Source organism: Spermophilus citellus, assembly GCF_964194105.1.
Source record: "Spermophilus citellus genome assembly, chromosome: 17".
In the NCBI taxonomy this organism is placed as follows: Eukaryota; Metazoa; Chordata; class Mammalia; order Rodentia; family Sciuridae; genus Spermophilus; species Spermophilus citellus.
Window position 1 is genome coordinate 6,624,543 of NC_138199.1, and position 16,681 is coordinate 6,641,223.

Consider the following 16,681-nt stretch of genomic DNA (forward strand, 5'->3'; position numbering starts at 1 on the left):
TTTATTTATTTATTTATTTGTATGTGGTGCTGAGAATCGAACCAATGGCCTCATGCATGCATGGCAAGCGCTCTACCACTGAGCCACAACCCTAGCCTCTACATAGGACATATTTTGAATATCAATAGGATTATGCTATATGTTTTTGTAATCCAATCCAGCAAAACACGGTGGATATCCTTCCACATTAAATGTGACAGATTGTATTTATAAGTATTGCATAATGTGACATCATTTGGTTGTGCCACCTCTACTTTAATGTTGGCCGTGAATTTTATCAACAAAATGCATCTCAAAAATAGACCAATCAGTATGGGGAAGACAGAATTGAAGGTTTTTGTTATTGTTTTTTCCAGTGCTAGGGACTGAACCTGGGATCTTGCACATTCTAGGCAAGAACTCTACCACTGAGCTATCTGTGTTAGTTAGGTTTCCATTGCTGGGACAATATACCTAAGAAAAACAACTTAGAGGGGAAAGACTTATTTAGGTTCACACTTTCAGTGATTTCAGTCCATACTCAGCTGGGCTCCATAGTTTTGGGCCTGAACATAATGGTGGAAGGACATCGTGGAAGGGCATGTTGGAAGAAAGCTATTCACCTTATAGCAGCTGAGAAGCAGAGTGTAAAAGAGAGAGAGTGCAAGGAAAGGGTCTATCCTTCCAGGGTGGGCCCCCAGTAATTTCTTTCCTCTAATGAGGCCCCATCACCTACAGTTTCTATCATCTCCCAATAATGCCATCAAATAGTAATCCCTCAGTGGATTAATCCACTGATACGGCCAGAACTCTCCATGGCCTAATCACTTCCCAAAAGCTCCACTCTAAATATTGCTACATTGTAGACCAAACCTTCAACACATGAGGTTTTAGGAGACAGTCTAGATCTAAACCATAATACTATCTATTCCGCCTGCTCCAGGGTTGAGTTTTTATGGGTAAGTATGGTGATAATTACTTTTTAGATGATGACTGGTTAAACTCTGAATATGACAAATGGAATGAAGACAAAAATCTAAAGAATTGCTCCTCATATTTAGAGTTATAGTATTGAGACAATTCCACTTTACTGTGTTCCTAGTATACTGAATAATAGCATCCTCTTTCACAAAAAGAAAGTCTCAGTTTGGACAATAAATTATTTGGTTATTCTGATAATATTTGACTTATGAAATAATTCTAGTATTGGAAAATTAATCCAACTTACCTGGATTTATTGAATTCTAAGCTTTTGGTGAGCAAGGTTTGTGTCTTATTCATCTTTCTATTTCCCATGGTACCTACTAGCACAGAAATTTGGACCTGATAAATGTTCCTTAGATATTAGTTAAGGAAAAGGAAGAAAGAAGGAAAGAAGAAAAGGAAAAAGAAAGGAAAGAAATAGAAGAAATACAGATGAACACAGGACTTCCTCTGAGATTTTCCATGAAGAAAGATTTCCATGGTCCAATAAGTTTGGGGAATGCCACATATTCTATTCTCTTTCTTGGGGATTTAGCATACATTAGCATAATAATTTTAATTTTTTTATAATTTTGGACTTATGTCTTTAGGCTTTAAATCTACCTGAAATGGATTTTTTTTCATGGTATGAGGTTGGAATCATCAGGGTCTGTTAATACTAGGTCTTGCCTTCTGCTGTCTCCCTTCTCATCAAGGAAGGTCCTAGATTTTCCATTATACAACCACAGTATACAAAAGTCAGTGCTAAGTAGGATCCAGGAAGGATGCTAACTTTTCTTTCATGTATAATCCATCTCCCCATCCCCCTCCCCAAATTCAGGTGGGACCAGAACAGAGTGATCCATTATTCTGGGGGAGAGTTGATAGCTGTGTCATCTAATAGGAAGATCAAACTTCTTAACATCTTAAAAATCAAGGTGATACCTATTGAATTCCAAGGCCATGTGGGGAGCATCCGGACTCTCTTCCTGTGTGAGGGGGAACACTTTCTCCTAAGCGGGAGTTACGACCTAAGCATCAGGTGAGTGGTCCAAAGAGGTAATGATTGCCATCAGACCCAGGGTCTAGAGTCAGATGTGGAAGAAGTGTACAGACTTTTTGTATTTATTGAAAAGTCATTCTCAATAATACTAATTTTTAGAAAACCTACAATGGATTTTTTTTTTGACAAGGTAAAAGTCAAGAATTTACTTAAATGGGATAGATTCATAAACTTATCAGTTGTATTCCCAGTGGGTGACTGTGAATCAGAAAAAGTCTCTCTCTTTTTTAGCATTCTTAAGTAAAGATAAAATCTGTACTTCTTTTAGTAGATTCCTTCAATGAAAGATAGTTTTTGTGAGTATGAAGTATAGGAGAAAATGGTATTTAAAAATATATGTATTTATGCATTAATTTATTTTTTTCTTTTTTCTCTCTATTTTTTCAATCATGGTTTAAAAGCTTTTTATTATTTAAAATTTTAAAAATATAAAAAATAAACAGAATAGTACAACAATATCCATGTGCCCATAACCAACCTTCAACAATTGTCAACATTCTATCATTATTATTTTATTTATACATCTACCCATTCCTAATTTATTGGTTATTATTATTACTTTGTAGTCTTTTTTAATTGATTTTATTTTTTTAAATATACAACAGCAGAATGCATTGCAATTCTTATTACACATATACAGCACAATTTTTCATATCTTTGTATATAATGTATGTTCACACCAATTCATGTCTTTATACATGTACTTTGTTTTTGTTTTTTTTTATGCACTAGTTTAAAACAACCTTTAAATAAATACAAGGAAGACCAGTAGAGTAGAGGAAGGGGAATAGGGGGAGAGAGGAGGGGAGGAAAAGGGGACGTACTAGGGACTGAAGTAGAGCAAATTATATTCTATGCATATATGATTATGTCAAAATGAACCCCAACATTATATATAACTATGATAAAAACATTAAAAGTATGTATTCATGTATGTATTCATATATTTTAAGCAGAATAATAAACACTCTTCTACACATTTCTCAGACCAAGAATAGAACATTACCCCTCCTCCATCACCCATGGGTGCCTTTCCCCTTATTGCTTTTATCCTCTTTCCAATCAGGGATAATGTTACCCTAAATTTTGTATTGACTACTCCCTTGTGTTTATTTATAGTTTCTGCTTCTTGTTTATATATCTCCAGTATATTAATTATTTTTGCCTATTTTTGAACTTGACATAAATGGAATCATGTTTTAAAAAATCATCAGTACTTGAATCTTTTTTAAAAAATATTTTTAATATCTTTATTTATTTATTTTTTATGTGGTGCTGAGGATCTAACCCAGGGCCTCCCACATGCTGGGCGAGCACTCTACCGCGGAGCACAACCCCAGCCCCAGTACTTGAATCTTACACTGAACTTTGTTTTGAGATTGATCCATATGATGTAGGTAGCAGTCATGATTTATTTTCACAGAGATATAATATCTTATTGGATGAATTTATTGTAACTCACACTATTCTGTTGATGGACATTTGTATTATTTCTAGTTTTTAATTTTTCCAAGAATACTGCCATAGATGGTCTTGGAATTACCTGGTACTCACAGGCATGAATTTTTTTTTAAAGATATCTTCTCAGTAGGGAAATTTTTGTTTTCCAAAATAGTTGGATTAATTTATACCTCCATCCACAGGGTATGAGAATATCCCTCCTTATAAACACTAACCAATACTTTTTGTTGGGAGTGGGTACTGGGGATTGAACTCAGGGGCACTTGACCACTGAGCCACATCCCCAGCCCTATTTTGTATTTTATTTAGAGACAGGGTCTCACTGAGTTGCTTAGTACCTCGCTTTTGCTGAGGCTGGGCTTTGAATTTGCAATACTCCTTCTTCAGCTTCCTGAGCCTCTGGGATTACAGGCATGCACCCAGCTCACCAAAACTTTTTGTCAATCAGTCTTTGACATTTTTTTCCAATCTGATGGGCATTAAATAAAAACCTCCTTAGGGTTTTGATTCTAACCCTGGTTATTCTAGTGAGATTGAACATTTTTTTCCCCATATGTACATCAGGGTTCTCCTGAGAAACAAGACCAATAGGATGTGTACATAGATGAAGATTTATTGTAAGGTATTGGTTTGTGTGGTTATGGAGGTGGGCAAATTCAAAATCTATAGTCTGGCCTGGAAGGCTGAGCTCTGCAGAACTTAAGGTGCAAATAAAGGCTGAAGGCAGTGTTCTGGAAAACTCCGTCCTGCTAGGGGAGGTCCACATTTTTGTTCTGTACATGGCCTTCAGCTGATTGAATGAGGACTGTCTACATTTTAGAGGGCCATCTGCTTTACTCAAAGTTCAATGTAAATATTACTCTTATTCCAAAGCACCTTCTCTGCAAGTTGACGTGTAAAATTAACCATAACAATATGTTTTGGGAGACCTTTATGCTTTTATGAGATTCCTTTTTATAAGAGTTACTTCTTTTTTGAAGGGAGCAACATTTTCATAAGAATTTTGTGTAATTTCTGGATACGAATCTCTTCTTTATATTCGTATTGGAAATTTCTTCTTCCATGTTAAGACTTATCTTCTCATTTTTCTAAGGCATCTTTTGATGAACAGAAATTCTTAATTTTTGTCTGGTAGTATGTGTTAATGGCTAACACTATTTATTTATGCTATTTTACCTTTATTCTTTACTTCTATTATCCACTGGACTACCACCTAATTTTTCTTCTTTTTATTTAGGTGTGTTCTTTCAAAATGTGTACTGATAAATTCCTGTACATGTATCAATAATTTGCATCTTCGTTCCTAATGTTTTCACCCCCACCCTATATTTCAAAAAATTCACCCATGTTACCATCTAGTTGGTTGTTTTAGGCTGTTCTCCAAGTTCTGTATATATACTTTACCTACTTTTTCTCTAGTAATGGACACTAGATTGGATTGGCTCTAAATAATGCTGCAGGCTGGGATTGTGGCTCAGTGGTAGAGTGCTCGTCTAGCATTCATGAGGCACTGGGTTCGATCCTCAGCACCACATAAAATAAAGATATTGTGTCCACCAAAAAACTAACTAACGAAATAAATAATGCTGCATTGAACATCTTCATGTATGTACCTTTGATGATGTAAGATGATTTTTTTAGGAATATGCACACACAAAAAAATGAACTTGCTTAGATACAGGTTAGGCAGCACCTAATTTGATTAAAAAGTACCATACTGAAGTCTAGAAAGACTGTACAGGTCTATGCTTTTACCAGTAGGGCTCCAGCATTCCTACTTCCCTACCAACACAGAACATCATCCAGCTTTCAAACTTTTGCAAGATGAATATGTGTAAAATCATTTCCATGTGCATTACTCTGATTACTAATGAGTTTACCTTTTGTGACTTCTTTTTTTTTTTTTGTAAACTGCCTGATTATGTTCTTTGGCCTACTTTTCCTTTAAAGCTGCTCCAATTTTCTTATTGATTTGCTGTTGTATTTCTTTCTAGATCTCTCCAGACTTCAATAGGTACTTCTTAATCAAATTAAGTGCTACCTATCCTGTATCTAAGCAGGTTCATTTTTTGTGCCTATTCCTAAAAATCATCTTACATCATCAAAGGGACATAAATGAAGATGTTCAATATGGCATTATTTAGAGCCAATCCAATCTAGTGTCCATTAATAGAAAAGCAAGTAGATAAAATGTATGTACAGAACAGCCTAAAACAACCAATTAGATGGTCTCTTGTCAGTTTTAAAATTGCAAATATGATCTCCAATTCTTTAATTTATCGACCATGTTTATAGTGCCCTTTGTTGAACAAAAATTCTTAATATTGTTGTAATAAAATTTATCAGTTTATCAGGATTTTTTCCTCTCATGTCTGTAGTTCTTTCTACTTTGAGGTCACAGAGATATTTTCCAATATTTTCTGTTATTGACTTTATGGTTTGACCTTTTATAGTCAGTTGATCTATCTGGAGTTTGACTTTATATGCTTGTTAGATAGGGCTTTCATTACTTTTTTAAAATTTTTAGATAAAGTGAACAGTTTTCCTTCCACAGCAATTACTAAATAACCTGTCATCTGCTCCCCTCCCCCCACTATTGATTTGTGGACCCATCTTTATCACATGGTCATTTTCCATACATGCATGGAAATGTCTCTGAATTCTCATTGCTGTTTTTCTATTATGGCATCAAAATTGCCCTGTTTTAAATTTTTTTATATATTTTATTTTTAGTAATGCATTTGGTGAATAGATCAAGGTAAGGAAACTTCCACTCTTTTCTATGTTAACAGTTGTGGTATACATATGAGTTTTTGGAATAAGTTTATCAACTTAAAAAAATCCTAAAAAGAGTTTTGATTGGGGTTGCACTGAATTTATAGGTTAATTTTTGAAATTCATTCATTGATATCATCTTCTTGGTTCTTTCTTTGAACTTTACAGTTTTCTTTATAAAAATCTTTCATATGCTTGTTAAACGTCTATATATAATTCTATTGCTATTATGAATGCTATCTTAATTTGTATTTTCTAATTGGTTATTGCTGGAATAGAGAAATACTATTGATCTATGTAGGTTGATACTGTGTCTGGCAATCTTGCTCACCTCTCTTATCAGTGCTAAAAGTATACATTAATGCATTAATATTGATTTGGTTTTATTTTGTAGGTGATCTTATTAGGTGCCAATAATGACAATATATCCCCTCCCCTTTTTTTATAACTTTGCCTGGGATTTCCAGTGCCATGCCAAGCAACAGCACATGAGAGTGGCCACTGTCACCTTGTTTCCCTTCTCAAAGGGACTCAGCAGTGCAAGTTTCTTCATTAAGAATAGTGCATACTATTGTGACTTTGGTTTATAGTTGCATTATGTTGAGGAAGTTCCTTCTATTCTCATTTTCTAAAAGTGTCTATCAAATATCTTTTCTTCCATACATTACATAAACCAACCTGGGCACATGGACTGCCATGCTGCTGGAAAAAAAAAATCAGAACATGCTTTCTTTCATACTCCTGTGAATTCACTGTGGCTGCATAGCAGGCTCTGAAAACTGGGGAAGGTATTGGTAAGGCTGTGGGACTTTGGGGAATATTAGAAAGAAAAAAAACTTTTCATGTCCCAACAAACACTTATTAATCATTCACTATGTGCTGAGCCTAAAATAACCTTGAGAAATAAGAACTGTTTTTATTCCAAATTTATGGAGGAAGAGACTGAGGCACAGAGTGGTTCTAAAACTTACCAAAGATCACACAAATAGTAAGTAATGGACCTGGAATTGAACCTTAGGCAGCTGGCTCCAGAGTCGGTTATCTTAATATTATAACTTTGTCCTGTCACAAGAGCAGCTTGGCTGAAGTGAAAGAATTTTCCAATGACAGGGAAGAGTCTTCAGGCAAGTTTCCTCATTGAAAAATAGCATGACTCTGGGGCTCGGTATGTGGCTCAAGCGGTAGCGCGCTGGCCTGGCATGCTTGCGGCCCGGGTTCGATCCTCAGCACCACATACAAACAAAGATGTTGTGTCCGCCAAAAATTAAAAATAAATATTAAAATTCTCTCTTTCTCTCTTTAAAAAAAATAGCATGACTCTTATATGTGTTCCCATAGATAGGCTTTAGATGTGCATAAAATATTTTTGAACTAAGTGACAGTGGTAAATTATTTTGCTGCTTTTGTTTTAAGATCAGGTCTACCATTGAGTCAGTACTGTGAATCCTATGCCTGGTGGTCATTCCAGGGACCCTCCCACCTAGAGCCAGCTGCCATTTATCAAGCATTTTCTATGTGTGGGTCACTGTCCTAGTGTTACCTGCATTGGTGCAGTGCTTCTAAACTTCTGTGCTATGGACACTTGGAGATGAAACTTCTTCACTGTGGGGGCTCCCCTGTGCATTGTGGGGTGTTCAGTAGATTCCTTGGACTCTATTTCCTCCTTCCCCACCAAGAATCTCTTTTGTGACCACCAAAAATCTCTCTAGATACTTCCAAATGTCCTCTGAGGGTAGAACTCATTTCTAGTTGATGCTCACTCTATTAGAGCATTAATTATTTCCAAAAATCCTACAAAGTAACTACTGTTGTTACCATTACCACTTTACGTATGAGAAAATGATCTTGCATAGAAATTATGTAACTTTCCCAAAATTACACCAAATAGTGCTTCAACTGGGATTCAAGTCCTGGTGTCTGAATCTTTTTTTTTTTTTGACATTCTTTCTTCATTTATTCAACTTTAAACACTTGAAGAGCACACATATGGGACACTGTTAGCTTAAAAAGTAAGGCCTACCTCTTCCAGGCCAAGTTGTTTGGGGCATGATCACATTAATCAGTTTGATTCTAAGTATTGCCAGAATCAAAGCAGAACAGAAAAGTTTCCAAGACGAACAATGGGTTTTAAAGATTAAAAGACAATGTAAAATCTCAATTCCTAAAGAGCACTGAATTACCAAAAGCAGTGAACTGGATATAGAAGCAGTATGAAATAATTATATTTCTATAAGAGAAATTATATTAAGGTTCTTAAGACAAACAGTAAACAATGAGTTAAGGATCATAAAAAAAAAATCACAGAACTTAAGATTTTAAACATCTGTCTTTCTGACGCTACTTGCTGCCCAACTCATTCCCAGAAAGGAACCAGAATCAGATTCCCACCAGCACAAGACTCTCGAGACATGTCAAGTTTCTAGGGAAACTGCACCTTTCAAGAATTAAAAAGCTAAAGTCTACTACAGGTTACTTTTTCCTTTCCACTGTAATCTTTCTTTGATTTGTGCTCTGAGGATTAAAGCAAAACAAGATCATGAGTCTCAAATTCCTGAATCAGTCTGACATCACCTTATTGCTGATGTGGTCAAAAGTAGATGCTTCTGTACAATAAAGACAACAGGACTCGATGCCAGCAGGACTTGAGGGTTGGTGTCTGAATCTTAAGCTTAACCATGAAACTCTGCTGCTTTCCAACTACCCACTGATATAAAGAAACACTATGCAGTGTGATTGATCCCTTGGGCCCTCAGAAAATCCCAGTCATTATTTTGGCCTGTTTCCTGCAGATACTGGGATCTGAAAACTGGGGTTTGCTTACGGATCTTCTATGGCCACCAGGGGACAGTAACTTGCATGGATTTGTATAAGAACAAACTTGTATCTGGAGCCAGAGATTGTCAAGTGAAAGGTGAGAAAGAATTGCCTTACATTCTCCAAAGGCGTTTCCCCAGATCTGTGTGCTGGGTTTTTAAATTTCTGTAGGTAGCCATTTATTCTTTTATCTATCCATCTATCCATCTGCTAGGTCTGGTGATAAAAAAATGAATATGATATGGTTCTTTAGATATGGCATTTTATTTCCTCAAAAGGGTCATCAATTTCTAATGGAAGTGAATATGTAGCTATATAATGGAGGACATAGTAATATATGAATGATAACAGCTGTCATTTATTGAGTACCAATTTTGGGACAGGCTCTGTGATAGATGCTTTATACATATTATCATATTTACTCCTCACAAGAACCTCATGAGGTAGATAAAGATGAGCAATCAAAAACTGAGAGAGAAAAATAACATGCCTCAAATCAAAGATGCAAAGTGGTAGATGGGGGATTTGAACCCAAGGTTGTCTGGTTCTAAGTCATGTCCTCCTAACCATATGTGTAGTTCTTTTTTTTTAAAAAAATTCTTGGTATTAGGAATTGAACTTGAGGTTGCTTTACCACTGAGCCACATCTTCAGCCCTTTTTATTTTTTAAATGGCTTAGGGCCTCACTAAGTTTCTGAGTCTGGTATTAAACCTGTGATCCTCCTGCCTCAGCTTCCTGAGTTGCTGGGATTACAGGTGTGCACCATCACACCTGGCCACATGTGGAGTTCTAAGGGATAATACATTTAAGGGTAAATTAGATAAAGCTCCACAGACAGGATGTTATTTGTGTGTGATCTTAAGGATGAGTACTTTTATAGGCAACAAAAAGTGAGGGTAAAATATATTCTAAGTTGAGGGAACTGATCAGGCAAATATGTAGAGACTGAAGAAGACAGTGTATTCAGAGAATTTCCCATTCTTTGGTGTGGCAGGACTGTAGTGTGTGGTAGGGGAGATCAGACTAGTAAGTTTGTTTGGTGTCAGATTCTAAAGTGCCCTCTACATCATGGTACAAAACTAAACTTTATCTTATAGGACATGGAAAGCCATAAATGCATTTTAAGGTTTGAATTGATATGATTATATGTGTATTTTAGAAAGGTAACTCCAGTGAGTGATTGGTGAAGGATTTAGAAGGGGTGTCTATGGATAGAGGGGACAAGTTAAGACATCTTCAGCCTAGAGAACTAGCATGGTGTTTTCAGGATGTTGGAGAACAAGCAAGTGTGAAGAGACTTCAGTGGACGTGACTTTACATTCAGTGACCCAGATGGAATGGAGATTGTTAGAGGAAAAATTGGCAGGACATTACCACTAACTGTATATGAAAGTGCAAAATATAGAGGTGCAGACAATAAATCAAGTTTTGTTTTTGAAATTCAGGCCACTAGATGTATGGAATTATCATTAATGGAAATAATAAGGACTTCAGAGGAAAAGCATGGTAGGAAGATAGATATGGGGAAGAGGTCATGGGTTCAGCTTTGGACATGCTGATTGTGGTAGGCAGAAGAATGACTATGCCAAGGTGTTTGAATCCTGGTCAAATATTTCTCAAAATGTTATCACTATTTGTAATATAATAGTTGAAGCAGCTCCTTTGGATGGGTATATTATAATCCCCTCTTAATAGATATGATGATTTCAATATTTTCTATAATGAATTTTTGTAAACACTTCTTATTTCATATAATATGATCACAATTTTCTGACTATTTTAGATCTGTAGTGGGTTGAATCTGAGGATGTGGAAGCCATGGATATGTTGAACTGACTATATACTGAAAAGTAGAAGCACTAAGTGTGGGTGGGATTTCCCCAGAGAAACAGGAGTTAAGATTGAAAAGAGAAGAAAAGTCAGGGACTTGGAAAACCACAGCATGTTAGGGGCAGGTAGAAGGAAAAGATGTGGGAAAGGAACAGTGCAGTGGGGTTCCATTTGCCAACTCTCAGCCTTGATGAGAAAACCTCTTTACCCTCCTCTAACTGACTGTCATTGCCACTGTGGCTCTGAGGGGTGCAACAGTAAGAGTGAAAACTCTCCAGGTGACGGTTTGAAGATAGAAGGGTAACCATGACCTCCATGCAATCTGGGAGAGTTTTGGGGGCCACCAGTGAGGTCAGGACTGGGGAGAGGAAGTTAGGCTCCAATTTGAGGGGACACCAAGACAACTCAGTAATCAACATACATATTTCAATGTAGTATTTTAAAAGGCAAAATTAATGCACAAAATTCACAATGAACAAAATATCAAAATCTTTCTCTTCACCCTGATCCTGCCCCTGGTCACCAACCTGCCTGCTTCCCCTGGGTTCTTCCCACCTGCCTGGGCTACCAAAGCAGAATGAACTAGGAGAACTAGAAAGTACCTCCCTAACTTTTAAAGTTTGTTAAACCAACAGCATGTTACCAATAAATCTTTATTATTTCATTTTCCCCATTGGTAATTTTACAATAGGCCAAGATAGACATAAAAAAATGAGGAAAAGCAATAGTTAGGGTTCACTTCACATAAATGGTTAATAGAACCAGAGGCCACCGAATACTTGGATTCAAATCCCAGCTGGGCTGTTTTCCACCTGTGTGAACCTGAGCTGGTTATTGAACTCTATGCCTCAGTTTCCTTATCTAAATAGCTGGGAATAATAATAGGACCTGTCTTGGGTTGATGAGGTATACAAGCCAGGCATTTTGAATGGTTCCTTTCTCATTGTAGTGCTTATCAAGTCTTGATTGTGCTTATTATTTTGTTGTCTTAGGCTACATGTTTTGTTATCGGTGGGGGGCGGAGTGATGAAGCAGGTTTTAAAGTTTTCATCCCTAAATTTGTCTTACCCTCTTCCTTTTAGCCCTGTTCTCCAATTTTTTTTGTTATGATTTGTTATGTTATGAGTTATCCTCCAAAAGCTTGAGAGACAATGAAGCAATGTTCAGAGGTGAAATGATTAGATTATGTGAGCTATGACCTAATCAGGGGATTAATCCATTAAGTGGAATGGAATGCATGGTGGTAACTGTAGGCAGATAGGGTGTGGTTGAAAGAAGTAAGTCACTGGGGGTGTGCCCTCCTTGCCCTTTCTCTGCATTCTGGTTGACATGAGCTGAGCAGTTTTCTTCCTCCAATTTCTTCCACCATGATATTCTGCATCACTAGGACCTACAGCAATGGAGTTGGCCAACCATAGACTGAACCTCTAAAACCGTCAGCTCAAAATAAACTTTTCCTGGTGAAGTTGTTCTTGTCAGATATTTTGATCAGTGACAAAAAGCTGATGGACACACGTACACACCCAACCCCTCTCACAGTACCTACTATACTAGGGCACTTGCTGTAACCCAGACTATGTAGAAGCAGCATCAAACACACCCCTAGTCATGGAAATTCTTTCATAAAATTCAAAAGTCAGATACAGAATTATTCAGAAATGTGAGGGTAGACAAGTTACTTATTTTTTGGCAATATCAGGAGTGGGTCAGGAAGACTACATTTGGGAAGAATAACAACACTGAAAATATGCTGTATTTTCATGAAACCTCCTCAATAGCAAGCTTGAAGATTTATTGGAGATGAGCTATCTAGCACTTGGACCCCAAGTCAAAGTTCCAGGGTTAGAGCCAAGGTCTCCTGCTTTACTAGCTCTTCCAAGGGAAGAGAGCTAGCTCAGGTAGCTGTGTGTGCAGGTGTGTGGAGTTTCTGGCAAATCAGCAGGATGCCAGGCCAGGTGAAATTCCTCTGGGTCTGATTCAATGAGCCCAGCTGATCTTTGCTTTTTTTGGGGAGCAACTCTACTATAACTCTCCCTTACCCCACTCTCCTTTGTTTTCCCTTTCCCCATCTCCTCTTCAGAATGGGATGTAGACACAGGGAAGTGCCTGAAGACATATAAACACAAAGACCCCATTTTGGCTACCAGGATCAATGACACCTACATCGTGAGCAGCTGTGAGCGAGGGATCGTCAAAGTGTGGCACCTTGCCTTGGCCCAGCTGGTGAAGGTGAGCAAGGCAGTAGGCTGAGGTGGGGTTAGAGGCACTTTTGCTGACTGATTAGAGAAGATGGACAGTGTCTCCCTCTTGTAGACCCCCAGACCATCCTTGAGCAATGGACTTACCACCATGCTGAGAGGCACTGAAGGGAAAGGACCCTAAGGGGGAGGCATTTGAGTTGGTGCAGGGTCCAGTAGCTTCACCACCTACATAATTACTCACAGGGTTGGTGGAAGAAGGCTGGATTCTGACTCAACACACTATACAGGCCTCAGGGACAAAGTACCTTATTCTTTTCCGGAATATTGCACTTAATGTCTAGCATGTGGTAAAGGTATAAACAAACAAAGCCCCCTGCCCCCACCTCTTTATTCTTTTAGTAAGGAGAAAACATTGGGGATGGACAAATAATTTTCTTCCTCTTTACTCTCTAATGAGAAGAAAACATTGGCTGCCTTGATAGGGATTGACTTAGTCCATTTTCTGTTGCTATAACAAAACACCCAAGACTGGCTTATTTATCAAGAATAATATTCATCTGGATCACTGTTCTGGAGGCTGAGAAGTCCACAAGCATGATGCTGGCATTTGATGAGAGCCTTCCTGCAGGGTCATGTCATGGTGAAGGGTGTCACATGATAAGATAGAGGGCAAGTGTGTCAGTCTTTTATAACAAAGCCACTACTGAGATAACCCATCAATCCCCTAATCTATGAATGGATTAATTCATTCATGAGGGCAGAACCTTATGATTCAGTCACTTCCCAGACCTCTCCTCCAAATACCATTAACCTATGACTTTGGGGATAATTTCCAACACGTGAATTCCATGGGACACACCCAAACCATAGCAAAGGTTCATAAAACATATTCTTGCTGAACTTGGACCCCTTTGCCTCAGTGAGTGGTAGTGAGAGATAATTTGTGCCAGGAACACAGGATCACAGTGACAAATGGCTAGCTTGGCTTGAGGGTTTTTCTCCATCATTCTTGTCATTGCGGCTGAACCTCAGATACACAACAGGGATGCCCCTTATGTCTTCTGGGTTCTGACAAGTTGCTGGTGATGGAACACTTTACCCTTCTCCCAACTGATGGATTTCTGGCCCTTTATGGTGCTCCAGGAAGATGGGGGCATATTTCAGCCACAGACACACCAGAAATAAGACCCTTACTCAATTATATTCTTCCTCAGTTGGGGAGAGAACTCTGCAAAGAGGGAAGCAAGAACCCCTCGGCCTTTCTCAGATCCTAAGCAAAAGCAGATCAAGGACATTCCAAGTGAGTGGCAGTCATGGATGTGTGCAGTGTGACTTTGGATTCATCTAAAGAATCCTCCAGCTTTGGCCCTTGGAGGAGTCACCATTGGAATTGAAGGAGGATCTCTTCAGCAATTAAAAACAATGGCATATTTTCTTGCAGACTCTCACTGGGCATGAGGGACCTGTGAAATGCCTGTTCTTTGACCACTGGCATCTCCTCTCAGGAAGCACCGATGGCCTGGTCATGGGCTGGAGCATGGTGGGAAAGTATGAGCGATGTCTGATGGCCTTCAAGCATCCAAAGTAGGTGCCCGGGAAGTAGGGACTGGCAAATGTGGCATTCTGTTCTTTTCCTTTCATAGCCTAGACTGTGGTCTTTGGCAGATCATTTTCTCCTCTCTGATGAACTCCTGTCCTTTCTGCTTCTCATACATTGCCCCTTCCCTTACTCTTTCACCGGTTACCCTTTTCCCCCACCACCCTCTCTTCTGGCCATTCCACCTTCCACTCTCACTTCCTTCTCTTGGGAAATAATAACACTAGATGTAGATTTTGAGAAGGTATTGAAATTTTGTACTCATGACACATGTGATAAATTCATATCTGTTATTTATCAGACATAGGAATACCAACAGGGCCATCCAAAATAATGCTAATTCTAAACTTAAAATTCTTGAAATTTGTCTTCATCCCAGGAAGCCTGTACTCACAAAAGATTAAAATAATCCATGTGCCAAAGGTTTAAACATAATGAAGAACTTTTTAAAAAGCTTATATTCATAAGTCTGTGGGCTAGATATTATTCTAGGACAGCAAATGAATTTGAAGCCAATTAAGCAATACTCTAGGGTCACAACTGGGATTATTTGAAAGGCAAAATGTGGTCAATAAATGATTCTGCATTAGTCATATAAGTTTTGTAGGCTGCCATTCTGAGACTGGTGCTTCTGTCTTAGACTAGAACTTCATGTAAGTAGTTCTAGGAAACAAAATGCTATCTTATTTGATGAAAAGAGTGGATTTTGCAGGGAGTCTATCAGAAGATAGATGCTTATTTACTAAGTTATGGCTCAAGATTTCTTTATACCCACATAGGGAAACTTCTAAATCAGGCACACTAGTCTGTGTGTATGTTCTCCAACTGTGATAGCATTGCAATATTAATGGGTGGGTATCAGGAAGTATGTGTGTTTGGTGATTTGTCCAACCCCTTTGAAACTATCAGGAAGCCATTTAATACATCATAGGGATTATCAAGTTTGATCTCAAGGAGGGGGACAAATTTCATGATGTCACCTGAAAATTTTAACTATTTGTCCTAAAAACCTTCTAAGCAGGATTCAGTAGGATTTAATTAGTTATTGGAAAATAATTTGTTCCCAGTAAACATGGTAATTCGGTTGCAGTCTTACAATCCATGAACCTCTCATTCTATCTCTGCTATGAGACTATGTCATATGACTGACACTCCCAGTGAAAGTCAACACTAATATACCACTCATACTGGTTCCTGGCACCTGGCATGGTCACAGAAGAATCACTGACACCCGAAGGACAAGGCCAATGCTTTGTTTGTAGTTCTCCTTTCCCCATCTCTCTATTTTAGTACTGAGTAGATATAAGTGCTTAATAAATATACCTAAATGATTGGTAGATAACACACTGATTTGACAGCTTGCTTTTCTGGGGAGTTCTAACGATTGGGCTGATACCCATCTTTTGAATATGATGTAGGTGAGAAAACAGACATAGTTACTATCTGTCCTTTGGTAGAAGAGCTGGAAACAAGGGTCTCCTTTTTTGATTCAACATTTTTTTTCAACTAAAATCACAATTTTGCATATAGAGTATGAGAGAATGGATACAAGAGTGGATTTGAGGATGTAAAATAGGGCTGATGGAAATGATGAACTTTGGGAGAACTTCTGTACTCTATGGGGTCTTTCTGTAAAAAAATAAAACAAAACTTAATTCTTCAATGTCTTTTCCATAGCTCATATTGTAATTAGAATTTTGGGGTAATTTTTAATTAGGATATGATTTACAAAACATAAAATTCCATAATTTTGTGTACAACAAAACAGTTTTTTTAAAAAAAATATCTTTATTTTATTTATTTATCTATTTTTTATGTGGTGCTTAGGATTGAACCCAGGGCCTCGCATATGCTAGGTGAGCGCTCTACTGCTGGGCCACAATCCCAGCCCCAACAAAATAGTTTTAATATACTCTTAATGTTGTATAAGTACTATCACTATTTAACTATAGAACATTTCCTTCAGTTAGTAGAAATGGTCCCGGTGATATTTACTT

At 37.8% G+C, this 16,681-nt stretch overlaps 1 protein-coding gene across 1 annotated transcript in view; it reads left to right on the forward strand.

The window, feature by feature from the left end:
• FBXW10B (F-box and WD repeat domain containing 10B) overlaps window positions 1–16,681 on the forward strand; it is a 38,321-nt gene that overhangs the window by 10,673 nt on the left and 10,967 nt on the right. The window contains exons 6-9 of the mRNA XM_081270962.1: window positions 1,784–1,984; window positions 9,031–9,152; window positions 12,967–13,115; window positions 14,529–14,671. Coding sequence (XP_081127088.1) covers window positions 1,784–1,984; window positions 9,031–9,152; window positions 12,967–13,115; window positions 14,529–14,671 — 615 coding nt within the window. The remainder of the gene's footprint in view (window positions 1–1,783; window positions 1,985–9,030; window positions 9,153–12,966; window positions 13,116–14,528; window positions 14,672–16,681) is intronic.